The sequence below is a fragment of the Vulpes lagopus genome, chromosome 5 (assembly GCF_018345385.1).
Source record: "Vulpes lagopus strain Blue_001 chromosome 5, ASM1834538v1, whole genome shotgun sequence".
Lineage (NCBI taxonomy): Eukaryota > Metazoa > Chordata > Mammalia > Carnivora > Canidae > Vulpes > Vulpes lagopus.
Window position 1 is genome coordinate 16,098,284 of NC_054828.1, and position 21,974 is coordinate 16,120,257.

The 21,974-nt window shown below is 41.7% G+C and overlaps 1 protein-coding gene across 5 annotated transcripts in view; it reads right to left on the reverse strand.

The window, feature by feature from the left end:
- POLR3B (RNA polymerase III subunit B) overlaps window positions 1–21,974 on the reverse strand; it is a 108,652-nt gene that overhangs the window by 19,886 nt on the left and 66,792 nt on the right. For all 5 annotated transcript variants that reach the window (XM_041756120.1, XM_041756123.1, XM_041756122.1 and 2 more), the window contains exons 20-23: window positions 19,425–19,634; window positions 16,739–16,897; window positions 14,507–14,624; window positions 12,534–12,676 (exon numbers count right to left, since the gene is read on the reverse strand). In XM_041756120.1, coding sequence (XP_041612054.1) covers window positions 12,534–12,676; window positions 14,507–14,624; window positions 16,739–16,897; window positions 19,425–19,634 — 630 coding nt within the window. The remainder of the gene's footprint in view (window positions 1–12,533; window positions 12,677–14,506; window positions 14,625–16,738; window positions 16,898–19,424; window positions 19,635–21,974) is intronic.

The window sequence follows — 21,974 nt, forward strand, 5'->3', positions numbered from 1 at the left end:
ACAGTTTTTCCTCTCCTTAGGAGTACTATTTGGTATTGCTGCCCGATTCTGTGATCTACAGGACCTTTGTTGGAGGTGCTAATCCTTTTTCACATGAGAGACTGAGAAATGTGCTTTCAGGGAAGTGATATATTGCTTTTTTTCCCCCCACATCAAAGGAGTCCACTTTTTCCTCCCTCCTTGTGAATGGCAGCAAAAGTAGGAGGAAATCTGGAAATATAGTAATTTGGTTTGTCTGCACACTGAAAGGAAACTTGGGAACTCCTCTGGCCAACAGATAATTTCTGTCAAAAATTCCTTTTTTTAAAAAGGAGCAGGAAATCTGCTCACCCTTCTCATAAATGAAATAGCCATCAGAAAAAGCAAGGCTCAAGATAATAAATGTTTAGGGGCTCCTGTTAGGGTGGCTCAGTCAGTTAAGTGTCTGCCTTTGGCTCAGGTCATGATTCAAGGTCCTGGGATGGAGCCCCAGTCTCCCTGCTCAGTGGGGAGTCTGCTTCTCCCTCTCTTCCCTGGCTGTGTTCTCTCTTGCTATCTCTGTTTCTCAAACAAATAAATAAAATCTTAAAAACAAAAAAAAGAAATAACATTTGCTTTTGATGAGTTCCCTTCAGGAAGAACTTACACCAAAGCTTGAGACGCTTAAACACATAATTTTTTTAAAAAAGATTTTATTTATTTATTCGTGAGAGACAGAGAGAGACAGAGACAGAGACATAGGGAGACAGAGGGAGAAGCAGGCTCCATTCAGGGAGCCTGATGTGGGACTCAATCCCGGGTCTCCAGGGTCACACCCTGGGCTGAAGGCAGAGCTAAATCGCTGAGCCACCCGGGCTGCCCATAAACACATAATTTTGATTTTAATAAAGTCACATTTCAAACACAACTCTAATCACATTATATGCACATGTCTTTTTCTATCTTCAGCTCGGTGTACAAACTAAGGAAGATTATGAAGAGAAAACATGAACATTCTAGGCTCACATACTGCTCTACTTTCCCCCATTCGCAGCCTAACTGTGCCCATATCACAGATCCTTCTAAGGTACTCAGAGGTCTGGAACATAGGAAAAGAGAATAAGATCTCAGGGTTTTAACACTTCTCCCCAGTGGAGATTAAAACACACTAAACAAAGCTTTTCTTGCTTTGTAAACAAACATAACAAATTCATAACTTTGATGTACGGGAAGTATTCTGGGTTTTACCAAAGGATGAACAGCTCTAGAGATTTTTGATTAAAGGCCCAGCTCTTCTGGGGGGAGCTGATGCAGTGGCAGTTAGTGATGAGATACCTAATAGGCCTTGCAAAGACCCAAAGTAGGGCTGTATTTCATTAAAATTCTTTGAATTTCTCATTAGAAGACTATTGGAATTCCCTTATCCAAAAAGTGTGCTGTGAGTCAATCCTGCCTCCCGCTCAAGCTGGAGTAGTCTCTGTGTTGTGATACCCACTTCTTCATGAAGCACTTCCTTCCTCCTCCACACTGGACTCTCTGCTTAGTGCTCCTCCACATGAGGCCACAGAGGGCAGCGCTGCTTACCACACTGTCACATTTGTAACAGCTCCTGCTCAAACATTTCCATTGTTCAGTCGGCCTTCTCCGATCACTTACCTCCCTGACTGCCTACCCACAGCACTGGTGCTGGCTCCCACTACTTGGTGTTGAGTTCACCCCTGCTCTGTCCCCTTCCATCTGCCTCCTAGGCTGTTACGACACATAAATAGAATGGCCGTGTAGCCTCCGCTTCACATTTGTTTCACTGAGCTACTAAAGACCTCACCACCTTTGAACTGATCAGGCCTAGAGCAGGATAGACACTCATGTTCTGTGAAACCAGATTTTGAAGCCTCCTCTAATTGCTGAAGAGGAGATTTTAAGAAGCCTTAGGGGCAGAAAATGCAATCTACACACTACAGATGTACCAAAAGAATCCTTGCTCACAATAGCTTCGTCAAAGTAAACTACTAACAAAGGACAACAATCGGGCAATCTGTAGGGCCGCACTGCTTTCTGAACACCAAAGATAACAAATATAATGCTCTAAATGCAGGATGAGGGGCACCTGGGTGGCTCAGTTGTTAAGCATCTGCCTTCGGCTCAGGGCCTGATCCCAAGGTCCAGGGACTGAGTCCCAAATCGGGCTCCTGCAGGGAGCCTGTGTCTGTGTCTCTGCCTCTGTGTGTCTCTCATGGATAAAGAAATATCTTTTTTTAAAAAATTTATTTATTCATGATAGACATAGAGAGAGAGAGAGAGGCAGAGACACAGGAGGAAGGAGAAGCAGGCTCTACACCGGGAGCCCGACATGGGATTCGATCCTGGGACTCCAAGACCGTGCCCTGGGCCAAAGGCAGGCGCTAAACCGCTGAGCCACCCAGGGATCCGAAGAAATATCTTATATCCCTGGGTTCCCAGGGAATACAGCAATCTTAGGGAAGAGTGATAGTGGGCTACCAGGAGAGACAAGAACCACCTTTAACAATACTGAACAGAATGGGAAATGTACTGAGATCAAAACTCTGGATTTGAATCTTGCCTCTGCCAGCACTGAGGTAGTATAGGCAAGTTATTCATCACCTTTCTGAGCCTCAATGTTCTGGTTCTACACGAGTAGGAGTAGCAATACCAATTAGTCTGCAGAGGTTAAGGATGGAATGAAAATGCTTGTAAATTATTAATAATGCAGAAGGTAAAAGCTATAAATTTACACGCGCATGACTCCCACATTGTATCTGCAGATTTAACCTCTCCCTAGAGCTCCAGACTCTACATCCAAATGCCCATGAAATATCTTCACTTGGGAGTCTCCTGGGCGTCTCAGACCTGAGGTCCCAACTCTCAACCCCTGCCCCTGCCTAACTCTGAATGCCCCCTCCCCAGTCCTCCCTTGCTTGGTAAACAGCATCCAGCAGCTGCTCAGGCCTCATCCTGGCCTTCAGTTCCTGCCCTTCCTCCCCCAAAACCTTGGCCAGCAGCAAGTCTTGCCGGTCAGACCTCCCGAGCACACCTCGAGTCCATCACTTCCCTCCATTTCTCCAGCACTCCTCCCAAGCACCCACTGCCATCCTCTCTGCCTGGACCACCTGACAGTCACCTGCTTCTTTCCTTGTTCCCCTCCAACCTGCTCTCCATAGGAATCCAGGGTGATCTCTGAAACTGGAATTCAGATCTCCTGTGCCTTTCTTAGACTCATCACCCAACAGCCCTCGGGGCTCCCAGCGTATTTCGAACAAGTCTCTGTGGGATACCCCTCTTGCTTCTCTTACATTGTGTGCTTCTCCACAAGCCACACAGGCCAGAACGGCCTTCATTCAGTCCCTTGAATATGCCAAGATCGCTCATGCTTCAGGGCTTTTCGACTTACTTGTTCCAGGCTTCTGCTTGTCTGGCTCCTTCTCTTCCTTCAGTCTTGGCTCAAATGTCACTTCTTCCAAGATGCATGCCATTCTTGATCACCAATCTAAAGTGCACCCCACTCACCCTCAAATCAGTCACTCTCCCATGTCATCTTCCATTCACAGTATCTTAAATGATCGTGTTCATATTTTTATTTCTTTTCTGTTTCCTTCTCCAGGAAAACATCAGTTCCAGAAGAGCTGAGACCCTGTCAGTCCTGTTTAACCACTGTGAGTCCAGAATCTAGAACAGTGCCTGTCTGGTACACAGTGAAAGCTTGAAAAACAGATGAGTTAATGACATAAGCACTCAGCACAATCTTCTATGCCTCAAGTTCAATGAGACAAAGCTGCTTTGTGACTGGTGCCATCATTTACCAAGCTTAAAACCAGGCATGGGGCCTCCTTCCTCTCCTTGTTGCTGTTGGTCAACAAGCCCCACTGACTTGCCTGCATCCACATCACCCAGCCTCCAACATTCCTTTCCTGCCTGGCGTGCATGAGACCAGGGAGGGACCTATCAGTGGCAGCTCACCTTTGCTGACTGCACCAAACACTGGGTTCACTGCTTTACACACATTAATTTCTTCAATTCCAGTGACAACTCCTAGGACACAGTCTCCATTTTAGAGACAAGGAGATCAAGGCACAAAGAGATAAAACAGCTCAAGGCACAAAGAGATAAAACAGCTCACTTGGTAGGGTTCAAGACCTTTACCTCTTTGCTCTACCTTTTCCCAACCTGAAGGCCTTCCTTTGATGCTGTATAGAGAATGGCCATGAAGAAAAGGGGAAGGTGTCTGCCTACCCACACAGGACAGGGCAGGATGGGTATAGCCTAGAGAGAAGTACATGCAGGCTCAGGGAACCATCGGAATGGCGCCACCATGGAGCACGCTGCCTTGGAGAACAGTAGGGCCTTCCCCACACAGCCCACGCACAAAGTGGAAAACCACCTGCAAAAGATGAGCTAGAAGAATTCTTACTCCAGGAAGATGGATCTAGACAAGGCCATTAAAAGGTCTTTTCAAACTTGGAAGATTTTATTCCCATCCACAAATAACTCCAAACCTGTCACTACTGGTCTTTCTCACGTTATTTAGCCTGTGACCACACAGGATTTTCTTGGTTCAAGTGCAGGGTCAACTCTTCCTAGATATTAGCAGAGGGGGGAATTTCCCTTCTAGCTCCTGGGAGCCCAACAGAGTTTTGAGTCCACAGTAGTGACTTAAATATGACCACACAGATTTCTCTAGGGCAGTCAAGGCACATTCCCAGTGGTGGCCAGGGTGAGCATTTGTATTCAGGCACCTGGCTTGAAATGCTCCAGGGGTCTTGTGATCTCAGTTAGGCCTCCGGTGCTAGCAGTCTTGAGTGGTGATGCTCCTGGTACCAGCCAGACAAAGATAACACATCCCATTTCACATATTTACTAGGAAGAATAAATTACACTCATTGGTAAGATGATGATTTTAGTTTATTATGTCCATACATTTCAGATACTCTACTTAATAAATTATCCACATATTGACAGGATACCATATTATATACAAAGTGTTGTGCTGGGTGCTCTGGAGGTTTTTTTTTTTTTTTTTTTTAAAGATTTATTTATTTATTTGTGATAGACATAGGGAGAGAGAGAGAGAGAGGCAGAGTCACAGGCAGAGGGAGAGGCAGGCTCCATGCCGGGAGCCCGACGTGGGACTCGATCCCGGGACTCCAGGATCGTGCCCTGGGCCAAAGGCAGGCGCTAAACCGCTGAGCCACCCAGGGATCCCCTGCTCTGGAGGTTAAATAAATTTGCAGGGTGTGTTTCCTATCCTCAGTGAACTTAAAACATACTTCCTGAAGTTACCCAACATGGTATTCTGGATATTTAACCACATATATGATTATTTTAACAGAATCACTGCTATTTTGAATCTTCACAATTTTATTTGTAATTGAACTTCAAAAAACAGGCATCTGCTAGTGTCATGTCTCTTGTTTCAGATGAGTAACATTCACGGGAAGGAACGAAATGGCAGACCTGAGCTACAATTATGACCCAGGAGAAAGATGAGCTATTCTCAGATAATTAAGAATTGACCAAATGTGAGTAATACTCTTATAATGATGGTTACATTTAGGTCAAAATCCTGAGTGTGTGAGCTTTAAACGTTTGTAAGTTAGTTTTCAATCTTAGAAATGATTAAAATATCCAATAAAAACATGAAGCCTTAGAGGCAAGGCTCTGGTCATTAGACAAAAGTTTGGTGTGCTATATACCCTCTTACCTTTGGTTAATTTAGAAATAATAAATTTAACTTCAGTTCTACAAATTGTAGTAAAAAACCACCGAGCACACAAACACTCTTGTGCTGAGCGCAGAGGGGTTCCCAGTAAATATGGCTGTTGAAACACGTATGTTTAGTTCTTCCTTCTGCAAACCTAACATTAGAGTTGAAAAAAAATTAAGGTATAAACCTACAAGAAAAAGAACTGGCAGAGGTAATGGTAGAGTTGGGAAGGCTGCAGAGTAAAGGTAAGTGGCTTAACAGAAGGAGAAAGGTAAAGCCCAGTACCCTCAGGTCACTGCATGAAACAGTGACCTGGCCCAGCCCTCTCCCCAGCTCGGTGGAAGGTCAGGAAGCAGAGGGGCAAAGTATGATGATAAGCAGGATAAAGTGTGGGGCTGTTATCCCAGCCCTCAGCAAGTCCAATGGGTGCTAATTCTAGAGTATGTCCAGACTGATCCTTTCTCATGGTTTCCCCACTGTCATTCTTTTCCCACTCCTCACTGATTCCCACTCAGGTTCCTGTAAGAGCATCTGGCTGGTACTGTGCCTCTCCCTTGGCCCCCAGTCTGTTTTCATCACTGTAGCCAGAGTAAGTCAGATCATTTCTCTCATCTGCTCAGACTCTTCCAGCAGCTCTCCATCTGACACAGAGGAAAAGCCCAAGTTCACGAGTGGCTTTGACAACTCAGCACTCACCCCTCTGCTCCCGTCACCCTGGCCTCCAGCCCTCCTGGATGGTTCTCCAGCTCCATCGCTCGTGGCATGCCCTCAGGCCTTCCTTTTGTCTCTAGTGCCAGGGAGGGTTGACTACTCCATTATTTCTCTCAACGCCACCTTTTCAAGAAGGTATAGCTCCTGAGCCATTTTACCCAAAATTTCAACTACTGACCATATGCCTTCCCCTCACATGCTTCCTATTCTCCCCTTTTGTTTTATTTCAAAATGTATCATTATTTCTTTTGCCCACAAGTAAATCCCATGAGGACTGGAATTTTGTCTGGTTTGTTCACTGCTTATTACAAGGGCTTAGAATACTATCAGACACTTAGAAGACACTTAACAAACATCTGTAAAGATAAATGTTTGAATAAGAAATCATCGACCCATGCAAAGCAGCTGGGCTTCAGAGATAGCTGGGTCTTCTTAGGAGCCAAAAACCTCAAGGATAAAAGCCCGTTTGAGCAGTTCTTAAAGAACAACCCAGGCACCAACAAATATGATGGCTGGCCGGAGCTGCTGGAGCTGGAGGGCTGTGTTCCCCGGAAGGTATTTTAGGGCGCCATGGCTCTTATGGGCCAGGACCCAAGAAGCTCCTGGCTGGCCTAGGATTGGAGCCCGCCGTGGCGAGGAGGGAGCCAAGGGCCTAGGGAAAGTGCCGGGGGTCCCCACTGTGCACCTCGCCTCTTCGGATCCTACCCCCTCCCGCGGGCTGAGGTGGCCCACCCCAGCGCCAGCCATCCGGGTCCTGGAGGCGCCCACTGCAGGAAGAACGGGGGTGCTTTCCCTCAAGACGGCTGGTGGGCCTTCCCAAGGAAGGACGGACTGCCCACACCTGCGGCGCACAATTAAATTTTATTTTTGCTGGAAAAAAAAAAAATGACTTTCCATCGACTTTCCATTCCCTGCCCTGTATAGCCAGGAAACTACACTTTTCCCCCAGCCCTTGCTTGAGAAACTGAACCACAATGACCTGACACCCCAGGGTAGCAAGCACAACAGATGGTGGCATGAGGAACCAGCCTGACACAGCGGAATTAAATCAAAGTCTGTGCAGTAAACAGTGGGCCCCAGCTCCCTGCCCTACCTGGCTCCCTGAAGGCCAGCTGGTAGTCTTAAATACTGTCCCTTAAACATTCCAATGTTTCAGCAAAAGTTAGAAAGATCCTAATATGTAGACTAGCACCAGCAATAACTGTAGCTCACGGCCTGATCCCCCTATAGTGATGTCCACCAGTCAACAAATTCTATTCCTAGGCCATAAAGCTTCCAAAGGCTTTTTAGGGTTCACAGGTATACCAGGAAAGTTCGCAGCAATGACAAATCAGACCCTAAAACACATAGGAGGGGAAGAAACTGCTGAAGGAATACAGACGATTAGGAACAAAAGAAAGCTAAAAAGAAAAAAACACCTAAAAAACTAAAACTAAAGATGAAAATAATACTAAAAATATATACTCATAGTTATAAAAAAGACTACAAATATAAATTCTTAATTATAAATTGAAACATAATAGGTTAAAAAAATCTGGAAAATAAAAGTCAAATCTCCTACAAAAAAAGAAGAGAAGGAAATGGGCAATGAGGGTACAAAGAATATGACAGAGATTATCAATAAAGTAATATAAGAAAGTGTCTGAAAATGGAAGGAACTTGAACTTCCAGAAAAGAAGGTACCTGATTTCCTGGGACAAGGAATGAAAATTCAAAAATTCTAAGAATAGAAGAAGGATAGTAAAAGCTTCAGAGGGAGGAGGAGGGAAGTGAGGAAGGAGGGAAAGAGTGAAACAAGGTGTACATGCTCACACACATACACAGATTAGGAAGAATGATGCAACATGGAATCCAGATGGTGATGTAGCAATGTCATCAGAACCCTTAGAGAAAAGAACTTTTCAATCTAGAATTCTATAATCAATCAGAGTATAAATCACGTATGAGGACACAACATGTTCAGATGTACATGATCTTACAAAGTTACTTCTTGTGCATCCTTTCTCAGCAACTTAATGAATAGACTATTCCATTGTTGCATGGTGTGGGGAGTGAGGACAGCATTGGATGAGCCATGAAATGGGGGTTCAAATGGGAATTTCATAAATGACTACTGCTGAGCAGATCTCAAGTGTTTTATGAACTGTGTCCCTCACCCCCAGATTCCTATGTTGAAGTCCTAACTCCCAGAGGACCTCAGAATGTGACTCTATTTGGGGACAGCTTCTTTATTTTTTTTATTATTATTTTTTTTTATAAATTTTTTTTTTTTAATTTTTATTTATTTATGATAGTCACAGAGAGAGAGAGAGAGAGGCAGAGACACAGGCGGAGGGAGAAGCAGGCTCCAAGCACCAGGAGCCTGATGTGGGATTCGATCCCGGGTCTCCAGGATCGCGCCCTGGGCCAAAGGCAGGCGCCAAACCGCTGCGCCACCCAGGGATCCCGGGGACAGCTTCTTTAAAGAGGTAATTAAGGCTAATTGAGGTCACAGCATGGGCCCTAACCCAATGTGGCTGGCATCCTTGTAAAAAGAGGGAGAGACGTCAGGGTGCAGGTGCACAGGGAAAAGACCCTGTGAGGACACTGGGACCAACTGGCTGCCTGCAAGCCACAGAAAGAGGTCTGAGGAGAAGCCAAAGCTGCTACTACCCTGATCTCAGACTTCAGCCTCCAGAACCTTATAGAACAAATTTCTGTTGTTGAAGCCCTCAGCCTGTGGTATCTGGTTACAGCAGACTCACGCAGAGCATGTTCTCACCTTTCTTGAAAACGTTCTGCAGCACACAGTGGAGGCCACTCTGGGCCCTGGCTGAGGCAGGCTCTGCTCAGCACTCCTGTGGCCAGTGGGGATCAATCCTTAACACACTGGCTGGGAAGCTAGGGCTCAGTGTGGATAGGAAGAATGGGGGCGCTATAGAGGAGGTCTTTTGTTGAGGGGGAAATGGTCCTAATAGACTACTGATCATGTGGGAAATTGTGTTGAGAGGCTGTTGATGGTACTGAAGAATGGTAACAGGAATAAGAAAATGAAGCAAATTTTTAAAATGAGGTAATCATTAACTTCTGAAAAAAATACACTCAAATAAATAAAGAAAATGCACTTAACTACTTGGTTTGGGAGTGAACAATATTTATGTGGTCATAATAATGCAATCTAAATAATTAAGTAACCCAAAATTATGATGAACCTGTGCAGGGAATGGAGGTGGGGAGTGAGAAAGAGAGGTAGAAGTGCTGCTCCTCCTGTCTATTATAACAGAAAATCAATAGGTAATCTCTAAAATGGATGACTGAATATATAGTTGCTTAAAAACAGTACTTTGAAATATGAAGGTAAAAATGAGAAGAAATTGCTTCTGGGAAGGAGAACTGGAAAAAAGGCAGGGACTAATGTTTTTCAGTTCAAATCCCCCTTTTTGTACTATCTGACTTTTTAAACCATCTGCATTTATTATTTGATTTAAAAACTATACTTAAAAGAAACAAAAATTATGTTCAATTAATGGTCCTACATCACTGTCTTATAGCTTACAGTACCTATTTTTTGTTTGCCCACTTCCTCCCAGTCTTTTCAATAAATTTGATGAAGCTGTAAGAGAAGGGAGTATCAAGGGAATCTAGGCTAATCAGAAGGTTTTCATCCTTGGATTAAAAGCCATCTGGAAAAAAAAAAAAAACTTGTGAGAGAAACTCCTCACTATGAGTGAAAGGTCACCTAACCCCAGAGGGCTTCTTTCCGTTTCATAGAGATGTACAAGTCAAGCCCCACTAAGGTTGAACCGATCTCCAAAATGTGCTGTTTCAGATCACACAGACTGGAAACCACTTCTGTCAATGAACATGATCCCTATCATATTAATAGTCTGAAAAAATGTTATAGTGCAAAGACTCACAGATATCTTCTCTGTACCTGTAGAGGTCTGTATTTACTTACTAACGATGTGTTTCTCATTTTCAAAGCTACTGTTTTGTCTACACTATATACACACACTTACATATTATGTATAGATGAAAACCTCAGTAAAATCAATCCATCAGGAGTACAGAATCTGTCCCCTTTCATATTTCCTTCCCCACCTTCAATTATTCATCTATTCAACCATTATCAACTACCTATTAGGTATCCTCCATGAGGAAGGCTCTATCAGGCTTTATGAAAATTTAAGGACATGATCTCTGTCTTCAAGTTTAGTGGAGTTAGAATACAGTGGATTATCACTGAAATGTTTGCCATCCTTCTATTCTACTCTTTGCACAATATTCTGGTGGAATAAAACATGAGGATATGGGATATTTGAAGTTTATAAATGGATTCAGAATGGAGATCCTCTCATATAGTGAGCATTCTTGTAAAGCGTCCAGTGCCAACATTTTATCTATCAGAAGAGTATCAAACTTTGCCCTTATCCAGGGGATAAGTCAAGTAAAATAGAGGCTGTAAATAAAATTAATGGGGTTACCCCAGAATGACTTAGGAATACATCTCAGAAATTGTCTAGACCAAGAGAGAGGAGAAATAGTTTCAATACAGAGAACTTGATTTTCACTGGTAAGTAGTAGAAAATACTAGAATCTCAAGAAATGTTTACAAATACTGAAAAGGTATTAGAAGTTAGCATCTTAGGGAATTGTTTGAAGTAGTAGAAGTGTCAAATTAACATGAATAAAATAGATTATTTATTTATTTATTTAAAATCAATTTTTAAAATAAGCTATGACAGGCTAAAATAATTTGTGTCTATCAAGTGAACTAAAAATGCTTTTGATGAAACTGTATCTTAGTCTGGAATAGTTTCACTGATGCAAGGAATGACAACTAAGGCTGGATTCATTGACTAAACAAATTATAATATTTTATATACTTGCTTAGCAAATAAAAGTTGAAATCAGGAAGAACATAATATGCAATGATCTTCAATCAATTAAAAACAAGAAGACATCACACTAGGAATTTATGAGTAAAGAAGAGACACAACGTTGGAGAGCAGAATGCATGATAACCAACACCAGTGAGCACTGCTCTCCCTTATTGAGTACCTACTGTGTGCCAGGCACAACGTTAAATGTTCACCACTGAGGACAGCACAGTTGTTAGGCAAGACTCTGGGGCCAGACGGTTAGGTTTCAAAAACCAGTTCTACCACCAACTGGGGACACCAAATAAGCTACTCACGCCACTGTGCCTCTGTTTCTTCATCTATAAAATGCAGATGAGAATAACACTGACCTCCCAGGCATATGTGAGAAGCCAATGAGTTAGTAAAAAGAAAATGCTGAAAAGACTGCCAGGCACATGGTCAGTGCCACAGAAGTGTTAGCTGCTCTGGTTGTTCTTAAGCCAGTTAAGTGGCAGGCATAGCCACAATTCAACCCCCAGGGCCAACAATCCACTCTGAAACGTGATGGATATATACGAAAAAAGACCCTGCTGAAAATGAGTTAATCAGTAGTGACACAGTGCTATGTTTCTTGAAGATAAAAAAACAAGACAAAGGAAAGCTCAAATGCATGAGTACTCATCGGCAACCAGTGATGAGTGGGGCTTGCCAGTGGCACCAGGTGGAGAAACCCATCAAAGTAAGGGACTACTGGGCAGTGGACAGGGTCCTGTGTAGGCGTCAGGAGACCTGGGCTGTAATATGGCTCAAGAGCCAACCTGCCTGTGCCTTTGCCTGGCCACCTGACACCACAGTCTGCAATTCCTCACTGCTACATACATACAGGGCCAGGTAATCCAGAAGTGCCTGCTGATATCCCATGATCCTACGACCCAACAGACAGTACTGTACATAAGCACCACTACAGATTATATTATTTATTTTTTTCAAACAGCTACCTGTACTTTCGTAGGTACATCATCTAGAATGTATTCATAATTATAATTTCAAGTGGAGCAGTTACAAAAGAATGAAATAAATGGCAAAGAAAAGCAATCCTGCAGTGCATTTTTTTTTAATGCTATTAAAGTATAAACAGGTTAACCTAAGAAATAAAACAAGCATAATTTTGGTAACAATGTAATAATTTCTCCAAAAGACTAAATTTTCTTTACCTGTATAAACTTATGCAACATTTTTCACGTATATGGTCAATAAATACTATTTTCAGTTTTATAAAGAAGTTGAGGAACGACACAATTTACCTTTTTGCCCATGACGGCTGCTGAATTTGTCTCCAATCTCTGGACGCCTGGTCTGTCTCAGCAGCATTTTGATCAGAAAAGCATCTTCAGCATTTGAAGAGATCATCACTTTTTCAATGTAGGAATCTGTTGCTCCTTTGTAGCTAACAGTAAGAGGAAGTCACCAAAACAGAGTTTGCAAACTGCCCTTTGTGAACCTATTACCCATGAGCCATATTTTACTTAATATCAACCACAGGATGTTTTGACATTGCCATTTTAGACTCTGAAACGTGCCTTTCATTTCTCAACGTTGAGCTCAAAGGTTACCACCTGCCTTTTACAGTCCTAGTCTGAATTGGCTAACATTTACTAAATACTTATCATGAGGCCGGCGTAAGGTAATGTAGCCCGCACCACACATATTATTCACACATGGCTACTCTCTTACTGCAGACAAGGAAATGGGATGCTTGGAGAGCAAGGGTGGTAGCTTGGAAGGATCACAGAGCCCCGAGGAAGGTTTTGTTTTCTTTTAAAGATAAGAATACACAAGTACATTTGCTAGCCTGTAGGGAAGGAATCAATAGAAAACCAGTTGAAGATGTGGAAGGACAGAAGAGAAAAATGATAGGTCCCTAAAAAACTAAATTAAATGAAGAACCCAGGAGGAGGAGGAGCAAGCTTTGAAGAGGAAAAAAGATCTCCTCCAGGACAGGAAGAAAACCAGCTAGCATAACCATCTTTGTCATTCTGAAACTTGCTTTTTGTTTTGCAGGATTGGGTGCAAGGGTCCTGATCCTTCTCCTAGGTAGAGGACCCACTTTCTCCCCTGTGCTCCCTACTCTACAGGTAGATCCATGGCATCCACAGCACTACAGCATTTTGCATAGTGGGCAGGAGTTGGGCTCTGAAGCCAGACTGTATGAGTTCGAATCCTAACTGCCACTTGTCACTCTATGACCTTGATAAATTACTTAACCTCTCTGTGCCTCAGTTTCTGTGTCTTTCAAACAAAGCCATTAATAGAGCTCAGGGGGTGGTGGTAGGAGCAAATGAGCTAACACATGTAAATTGCCTGGAATGGTAACTAGTATAGTAAAAGATCTCCATTAAGCCACTATGATCATATTCACCACACTTATTTTTTTATGTAGGCCTTCACTAACTAGATGTGGCTCCTTGCAGGCTTGTGGTTTCTTCCAGCTCTCATCCCTGGTATGAGTGGCACAGTGGCTGGCCCAGAGCAAATCTCAGCTGTTGTTGAATGGATCTGCTGGACTGACTTCTATGCCCAGGAATCCAACTCTCCTATGTCACTCTCTGCCCCCACCTGATTTAACCCAATTCTGGGCTAGATTAAGTATCTTGTTACTTCTTCTAGTTTGGTTTTTACGCTATCGTTGGCCCATGGCTCATCTCATGAAGTATCATATTTTACTATATTTGAAATATTTCATTGTACAGATGAAAAATCTGAGCCCAAGAGTTTGAGTACTTCATCCAAGTAAGGTAACACATGACACAACTAGTACAAAATCCAACTGTGTAGTCCAGTAGAGTGGTGATGCCACACTGTGGCCAGAGCATTTATTTTACTTATTTAACACAAATTTGATCATAGCGATAACCTGCCCTCTACCAACTGAATTCCCAAGTACTGCACAACCTCGTCCTGGCAGGCTACACTGGTCCTCCAAATCCAGGCATGTGCTCTTCTGCCCATGGGGCCTTCATGTCACTGCTCCCTCTACCTGGAACCTTTATTAGGTCCCCAGTTCAAACCCAGGTTGGAAGGCCTACACAATTCCACAGCCTACCTTCTTCCTCCACGCCATGCTATCGTCAACTATTATTACCCAAAACTGTAATTTCCACTCTCTAATCCTCTAAGAGGTAACTTCTGATTTCTCCCGTCCCTTCTCTCTCTCTCTCTCTCTTTTTTTTTTTTTTTGAATCTTTTTATGTATTTCCGAGGCACATGCAATACATACGTGATGGGCACATCTTTGTACTGTGGCTGCTGTGGCACATTACTTCCTTCCAAAGGAATCTGGGTTACTGTGGGCATGGACTTATTTACCAGCACTTGTTTGTTTTCTACCTTCTCACCTAAGAATAAGAGAAGGGAATTACAGGCCAATCATTATCATCTCTGTGGAATGCAAACATTATTGGGATATAAAACTATGTGATTAGATTGGTCCATGAAAGGCAGACAAGAAAGGAAAAAGTTGATACAGTGTAGGCTAGTGTCCAATGGGGACTCGTCTCTAATTGTGACAGCCCATCTGAAAAATCACAGATTAGCTTACAGTGTGTAAAAAAATCAAGAAACTGATTTAGAGTCCATACAAACAAGAGAAACTCATGTTATAAGTGGCAATTTTATTTTCTTTAAAAAAGATTTTATTCATTTATTCATTTATTTTAGAGACAGAGTGTGTATGTGTGTGTGTGTGCACACTTGAGTGGGGGAAGGGGGAGAGGGGAGAGAGAATCTCAAACAGACTCCACACTGAGCGAAGAAGAGCCCAATGCAGGGCTTCATCTCACAACCCTGAGATCATGACCTGATTTCAACCAACTGAACCACCCAGGCCCCCAGTAAGTTGGAAATTTTATATATCTCTCAGAGTGTTAGAATAAGCCCAAGCCATTTACTTTTATTAATAGTTATCATTTCAACCAATAGTAAGTCACTGCCAACTTGAACAATGAGGAAATCAAAGTATTTCTTGGATTTTCTTGCTATTCTCACCTTTCTTTGCAACTATTCCTGGTAAGCTCAAAGGCCAACTACTATAGTACTGTCACAGAACTGTCTTCACAGCCACATAACCCAGGTTAAAAGTGAAAGAAATTCTCCAAGAAACACACACAGCAAGGACAGGAAGCCGTGCACCACATGGCTGTGGGCCCCACAGATGCAGCACTTACCATCTGTGCACCATCACAAGTCATGTGGATTTCCCCTCCCAGTGACCTCCCTGACACAGCCTATCTCTCCACCTCACTGTGGCTCTCATCACCTGCTCTGACGGAGCTCTCGGTTGGTCTCCTCTCTTTTGGCCCTTTTCTACTCTTTTCTCCACTGTGATCAGAATGATCATTTCAAAATGCAAATTACAGCATTGCTTTTAGGATCATAATGAAGTAGTAGCATGGCTGCAAGGTCTTGTGTCTGTGCCCTGGTACTCTCTCTCCTTCTCTCTCTAGATTCTAGTTTACTACCCTCCCCTGGCCTCTCCCCATGATCCACTCTCACACTGGCTTCCTTTCAGAAGTTTTAAATATCAGGTTCTGCAGCTTGATAGTTACACAAGCCCTTTCCACTGCTCAGAACACACTTCCTCCCATATTCACTAGTTAACTCTATTCATCCTCCAGATCTTGGATCACTTCCTTAGGGAAGTCCACACGAGCTTCCTGCCTAGGTCAGATCCTCTTGCTATCTAATGCCTTCATAGCTCTTTATAGGATCCCTTAACCTGGTTGTGACTGGACAAATGTTTACATGTGATCCTTTGGCCAACATTAGTCTCCTATACTAGCCTCTAAGACTCGTAAGGGCAGTTGTTACAGGTTGCATCAACAAAATTAATTACAAGTTTGTCATTATAATGGAGTCACACTTTTTAGTGGAAGAGGATTCTAAAAAAGTTAGTCTGAGCTAAATGCACAAATGATGACACACCAGTGTAGATGCAGGGATACATCCTTATTCTAAACATTTCCTTAAAGTGGTTCTTTTGTGATTAAAAATTTTAAGTAGAAAAGTATAACTAGAATGATTACTACCATGTAAAAATATATGCACAGAAAAACAGACTGGAGGGAAATTCATGAAAAATGACCACATTGAGGTGCCAGGGTGGCTCAGTCAGCCAAACGTCTGACTCTTGATTCTGGTTCAGGTCACAATTCAGGATCATGAGATTGAGCCTGTGTCAGGCTCCAAGCTTAGCAGGCAGAGAGTCTGCCTGAGGTGCTTTCCCTGTCCCTCTAGTCTTCCCCCTGCTTGCATGCTCTCTCTCTAAAATCAAAGACAAAGCAAAAGAAAACAAAACAAAACCCCTTAGAAAAATGACCACGCTGAGTCAGGAAAGTGGTTTTGTAAGTTGTTATTTTTTCTTTTCTGTTTACCAAATATTCAGAAATATTGTTGAATAGCTTTCATATTTCAAAAAGTATATATATAAATAGTTTTTTAAAAAGGCTCTTACCTGGAGAACAAATACCATCCGCATCTAAAATTTCATGTCGCCAGATGGGTTTCCTTGTAGCAGCATCCAACATCGGCCCCATCACTTTATCAAAGGTCTGATTGGTATAGCGTTTCAGTGTACATTTAGCATTTTTATATACAAGACAACGCCCAAAGCCTAAAATGGGGATCAGATTTGTGTTAGTGAACACCCTACCCCCCTGAAACATGTTCTATATTTGGATAATCTGGGATGGGCCAAACAATGATCTGATAATCTAAAGAACTGGCTCAGGGCTTCTCCCCTACCACTGTCCGTATCGACATTGGTATAACTATAACCATGTTTCACTATGGCATAGACCGTGCCATGCTGGAGGGAGGTGAGAGAAATTCGAGTGTCATTATGATTCTTTCAGAACACGAAGCCACAGAATATGGGAACCAGAAAGGGCCCCAGAGGCCACCTGGCTTAACCCCTCTAGCTACAGGTGCTATAATTGCTACAAAATGAGGTCCAGGGAGGTGACGTGGCCAAGGTCACCCAGCAAGTTGGTGGCAGAGCTGAAACACCCCAAGTCTGCTGATCAGCCATGATTCTTCCTACACATCCTTCTGGTGCATAACTTCTGCTAACCTTCCCTGGAAAGTTTTCCTTTTTCTAATTTTGGCATTCAGAGGAAGTCTCAAACAAGAAAACAAAAGATTAATTTTCCTCCAGAGAGGAGAGAAAATGAAAAGCAGCTGCAATCAAATAATTTTAATGGGAGAAAATGTCTGCCTGTGTCCTGAAGATCAGAATTTATGCTGATTATATTTTTAGATCACATTTATTTAGTGCCTGAGGAAAAGTCATGAGACCAACTAACAAGCTAAATGAACATTATGAAGATCAGCAAAATGAACAGAAGGAAACCTTTCGATGGAGCAAAAACTTCCAGGACTGAATCCCACAAGATTCATCAGCTGTAGAGTTGCCCAGAAGAGCTGTCAAGCCTTCAGCACTAAATATCATTTCCCAAGATCCTGTGATTGCATTTCTTTCTTTTTGTCTTTTCTCCCTTTGGCCAAGCAATTATTCTAAGCTGGATTCTCTCTAATCTCCCCAGGATATACTGAGCCATGTTAGAGCTTCACTGAAATAGGAAAATGACTTGGGATTAAGTTCCAGCTATCACTGATAAGATAAATGCATAGATGTAAAATCCTTCACTTAAGATTCTCCACCAAAGGAGAACTCTTAAAAGAAATCTAAGAATGGAAGTTTAGAAAATCAGGAAAAAAGTAGATTTCTAAATAAAACCTTAATGCTCTAATGTAATTTTTAAAATATGAAGGCAACCGTGTAATGAAATAACAAATTTCTATATCTGGATGGTAGATGAAGATATTAGTCTGTCTTCAGGAAAGGTCTCAATCATGGCTCCTAGTAAATTGTGTATGGCCATAATAAACTCCGCTCAGACAGGCAGCTGCTTTGGAAACATTACATGATCTTGAAATTCCGTACAATGGTCATTAACTGCAACGTGCTGGAGTGCAATGAGAATCTGAACTTCCTGAAATCAAGAAGTGTTTTCCTCCAAGTATAAATGGACATTTTATTTACAGGTGATAGCTGAAAAGTGAGAGGACAGTAAACTCAGATCATTAAATTGTGTTGTGCAGTTTCTGACAGATATCACAAAGTCTTCAGATTTCCACATAAACGTTACCAGTTAATCAGAAAGGAAAACATCTAGTTTTAAAGCATGGCTGTTGTCATTTGGAGGAAAAAAAGAGGCATAAATTAAGTGCAGCCAACATTAATGCCAAAGACACATGTCTAGGAGTACTATTATGGCTGCCTAGCAACTACAGAGCGAAGGGGAAAGCAGAGTGGGTGTGCCAGGGCGGAAAAAGAGAAACAGATTATGAAGAGAGAGGAGTCAGACTTCAGGTCAGGTGACGAGTAACAAACCATGAAGTGGTGACTTGCAAAAGTAAACTGTCAAAAAATTGACAAAGGGTTGCATAAAAACTCTAACAAATCAGTGTTTGTATATGTGTATTTCTAACTTCTAGTATTTTGCTAACAAAAAGGTATGAACATCAGGAGGTTGAGACATACAATTTAAAAAAATAACCTTTAATACAGAAATACTGCGACTGTTTTAGCAGTTTGTTGTTGAATACATAACTGGATAGATTCCAAGACCAATTTTAATTATTATAATTCCTGCCAAGAAATAAACAAATTCTTACCCATGATTTTCTGTTGAGAAATTGTCTCATCAATAAAGTAAAATAACAAAGAAAAAATACATTTAGTAACACATTTAACAAATTACCTCTATGTAAGAATATTCACTAAAAAAGTCAACACTGGGGCAGCCCAGGTGGCTCAGCGGTTTAGGCGTGGCCTTCGACCCAGAGCATGATCCTGGGGATCCAGGATCGAGTCCCACACTGGGCTCCCTGCCGGGGCCTGCTTCTCCCTCTGCCTGTGTCTCTCTCTCTCTCTGTCTCTCATAGATAAATAAAATCATAAAAAAACAAAAGTCAACACTGAAACCTAATTGCCTCCTGTTTGTATGTTATAAAATTCAAATTACTTAAAATCAATGTTAACATTTTGACCCGGGGTAATTTTTAACTGACTGTCCTCATACCTAATTCTTCTGGGCAGAGCACCTCTGGTGTCAGAACTCTAAAAACCCACTTACCCCTGTCCAGGGACGCCTTGTTTAAAACCAGGGCATCTTCAATATCATAGCCGCTGTAACTCATCACGGCAACTGTTGCATTTTGTCCAGCTGGCAGTTTCTCAAATTCTATCAACTCAATGGTCTTTGTTTTAACCATGGGTTTTTGTGGGTATGCTAGTAGATACATGAGAGTATCGATTCTGTTCCGCTGGTTGTATCCAATGGTACCTTCATTGATATTGGAGAAAGCAAAATGCAACATTGTATTATGTCAAATAACTAGGTAGCCATGAGTACAGATATGAAAAAAAAATACAACCCATATTCATTTCACTGATTAACATGAAGAAAACCTTCAGGTTAAACATTTAAAAAAAATTTCAAAAACAATACTCTCACAGTGCCTAACAACACATAAAAGCAATTTTTCTTGGTAATGTTAATAGTTCTACAACAAAGAAAAATCACACCCAATGTATTCTAAACTAAATAACTTCAACCTACTGGATTTATACAATTGACCCCATTTTAGGAATTACCAGTCTCCACTGGTTAATCTCACAGGGAAGTCAACAGTTCTGCACTCAGTTCTGCTAAGTTGGGGACACATTTTCAGCTGCTGTAGGAAGATAATTAGAAACCACACCCAATGTTGACAGGAAAGGAGCTTATACAGTAGGACAAACAGATACATTCCATAAAAAGAAATCAATCATTACAAAAGTTCTAAATAAAAAAGAAAGCAGGACAAAAGGAAAGAAGAGGAAGAAAGTGAAAGCAGAAGATTGGATTTACTCATCTCCTTAACTCTTCATTTCACAAAGCAGTGAATAAACACCTACTCTGTGCCCCACACACTGGAGATAAAATGGGGAAAGGAACTGTCCTTCCCCCTTAGGAATCCAGGGTCCTGTCCAATCAGGTACAGGCTTTTAGGTCCTTAGCAATCAGGTTTCCCATTTGATTGGACCTTGTAAGGTTGTTACTATCAACTAGAAGTGAAATCAGAATGTTGTCCTTTCTTCTTTTACCCTATAGGGGTTCACTAAGGTTCAAAGATCTGCACCCAAAAAAAGGGTTTCACTCTCTTGGTCTTGTGAATACAATATACTCTCCTATTCACAGACCTTAAAATGGGGACTAATGTTTGCTTGACTAGTAAACTTATTCGTAAGCTACTGAGCCTCGTTAACTTCTCCCAGACATCTCTTCTTTTCCCTCGAGTGGCTAAGAAGGTAGCCTTAGGTCTCTTGTTCTCTTGCACATGCTTCCATAGAGACACATCCTCAACACCCACATACCTCAAGATGCCTAAGTGTTATTTAATGGAGTTAAGCTCCAAGATAAGCAGATACCAAAACTCAGTACTCATGTCAAGAAATCATAGTGATTTCCATTCAGGGATGAAAAGAACCTATGCAGGCAGCAAAAATAATATGGTACTCCTTGAGTACTGAAAAAAATAATGAAATCTGTAGGGTATAAACACCTAGATGCTCAATAAATGTCAGTAAATGAAATGTAATTATACTCTTTTTGTGATAGTATATATTTGTACTTAAATCTCTAGGAAATTTATCAAGGTTGAGTTGAAAAACAACAGCTAAACTGAATCTCAAACTTTTTCTGGAGTTTACACGAGCAATACATTGCTAATTAATTTATGCTATTTTAGTGCCAACTAATAAACTGGCCAGGATACCTGGTAATAGATCACTTACTGTTTTAGAAATAAAATCACTGTTCCCTGGATCATGGTAAAGTTCACTGACAATAAGTTTGTCCTCTTACATGAAATTATTTAAAATTTATGTTGAGATTTCAGCTTCAATTGTATACTTCACCCAGCTTGAGACAAGGGTTCAAGCAATGTCCCACCAGGCTGCCAAACACAGCTTCTGAAACCTGAGACAAGCATTATTATGCAGCAGGGAAGCATTAATGGCTGCACCTCTAAACAATGGTGAAAGAGATTGGATCCTGCTATAAATTGTGCTACCAGGCCCAGAACGTAATTCTCAGGCATCACAAATGACCTGACCACTGAGTGGATGAACAGCAAAATGGTTTAGCAAATGTCTGGCACTTATGATTGCATTAGAAATTTTCCTTAAAGATTTTTTAAAGAACTTGTAGGAGTCCACATGTATATATGTTTTTAGCAGTCCTGACGGGTGTGTTGGTTACAACATGATTTATAAGCTGGGAGGACTTCTGTATTATAAAACTTCAAAATGCCATCATACCCCAGAGTTTTTATAAAAATCCTAAATGACTATTTTGCCAGTAAGCAAGCTCTTTTTGAGAAAATGTCATGCAGAAATTAAAAGACTAGTCTGGTTAAAGCACATGCTTAAAGTAGGATGCCTTTTACTATTTTCAACTTCCTTAAAAAGTGCATTGCACATACATAATAACTAACACAATGAGAATATCTGTAAGCAGGGCTCTCCCTCTACTGCTCCATTTTGCTGTAATTGCAGTCTTCAGTGTTATAACTAAAAACTCATTTCCTTACTACCCAGGACATGATCTTTTTTACAAAAATCATATTTTCTTGATCATAAC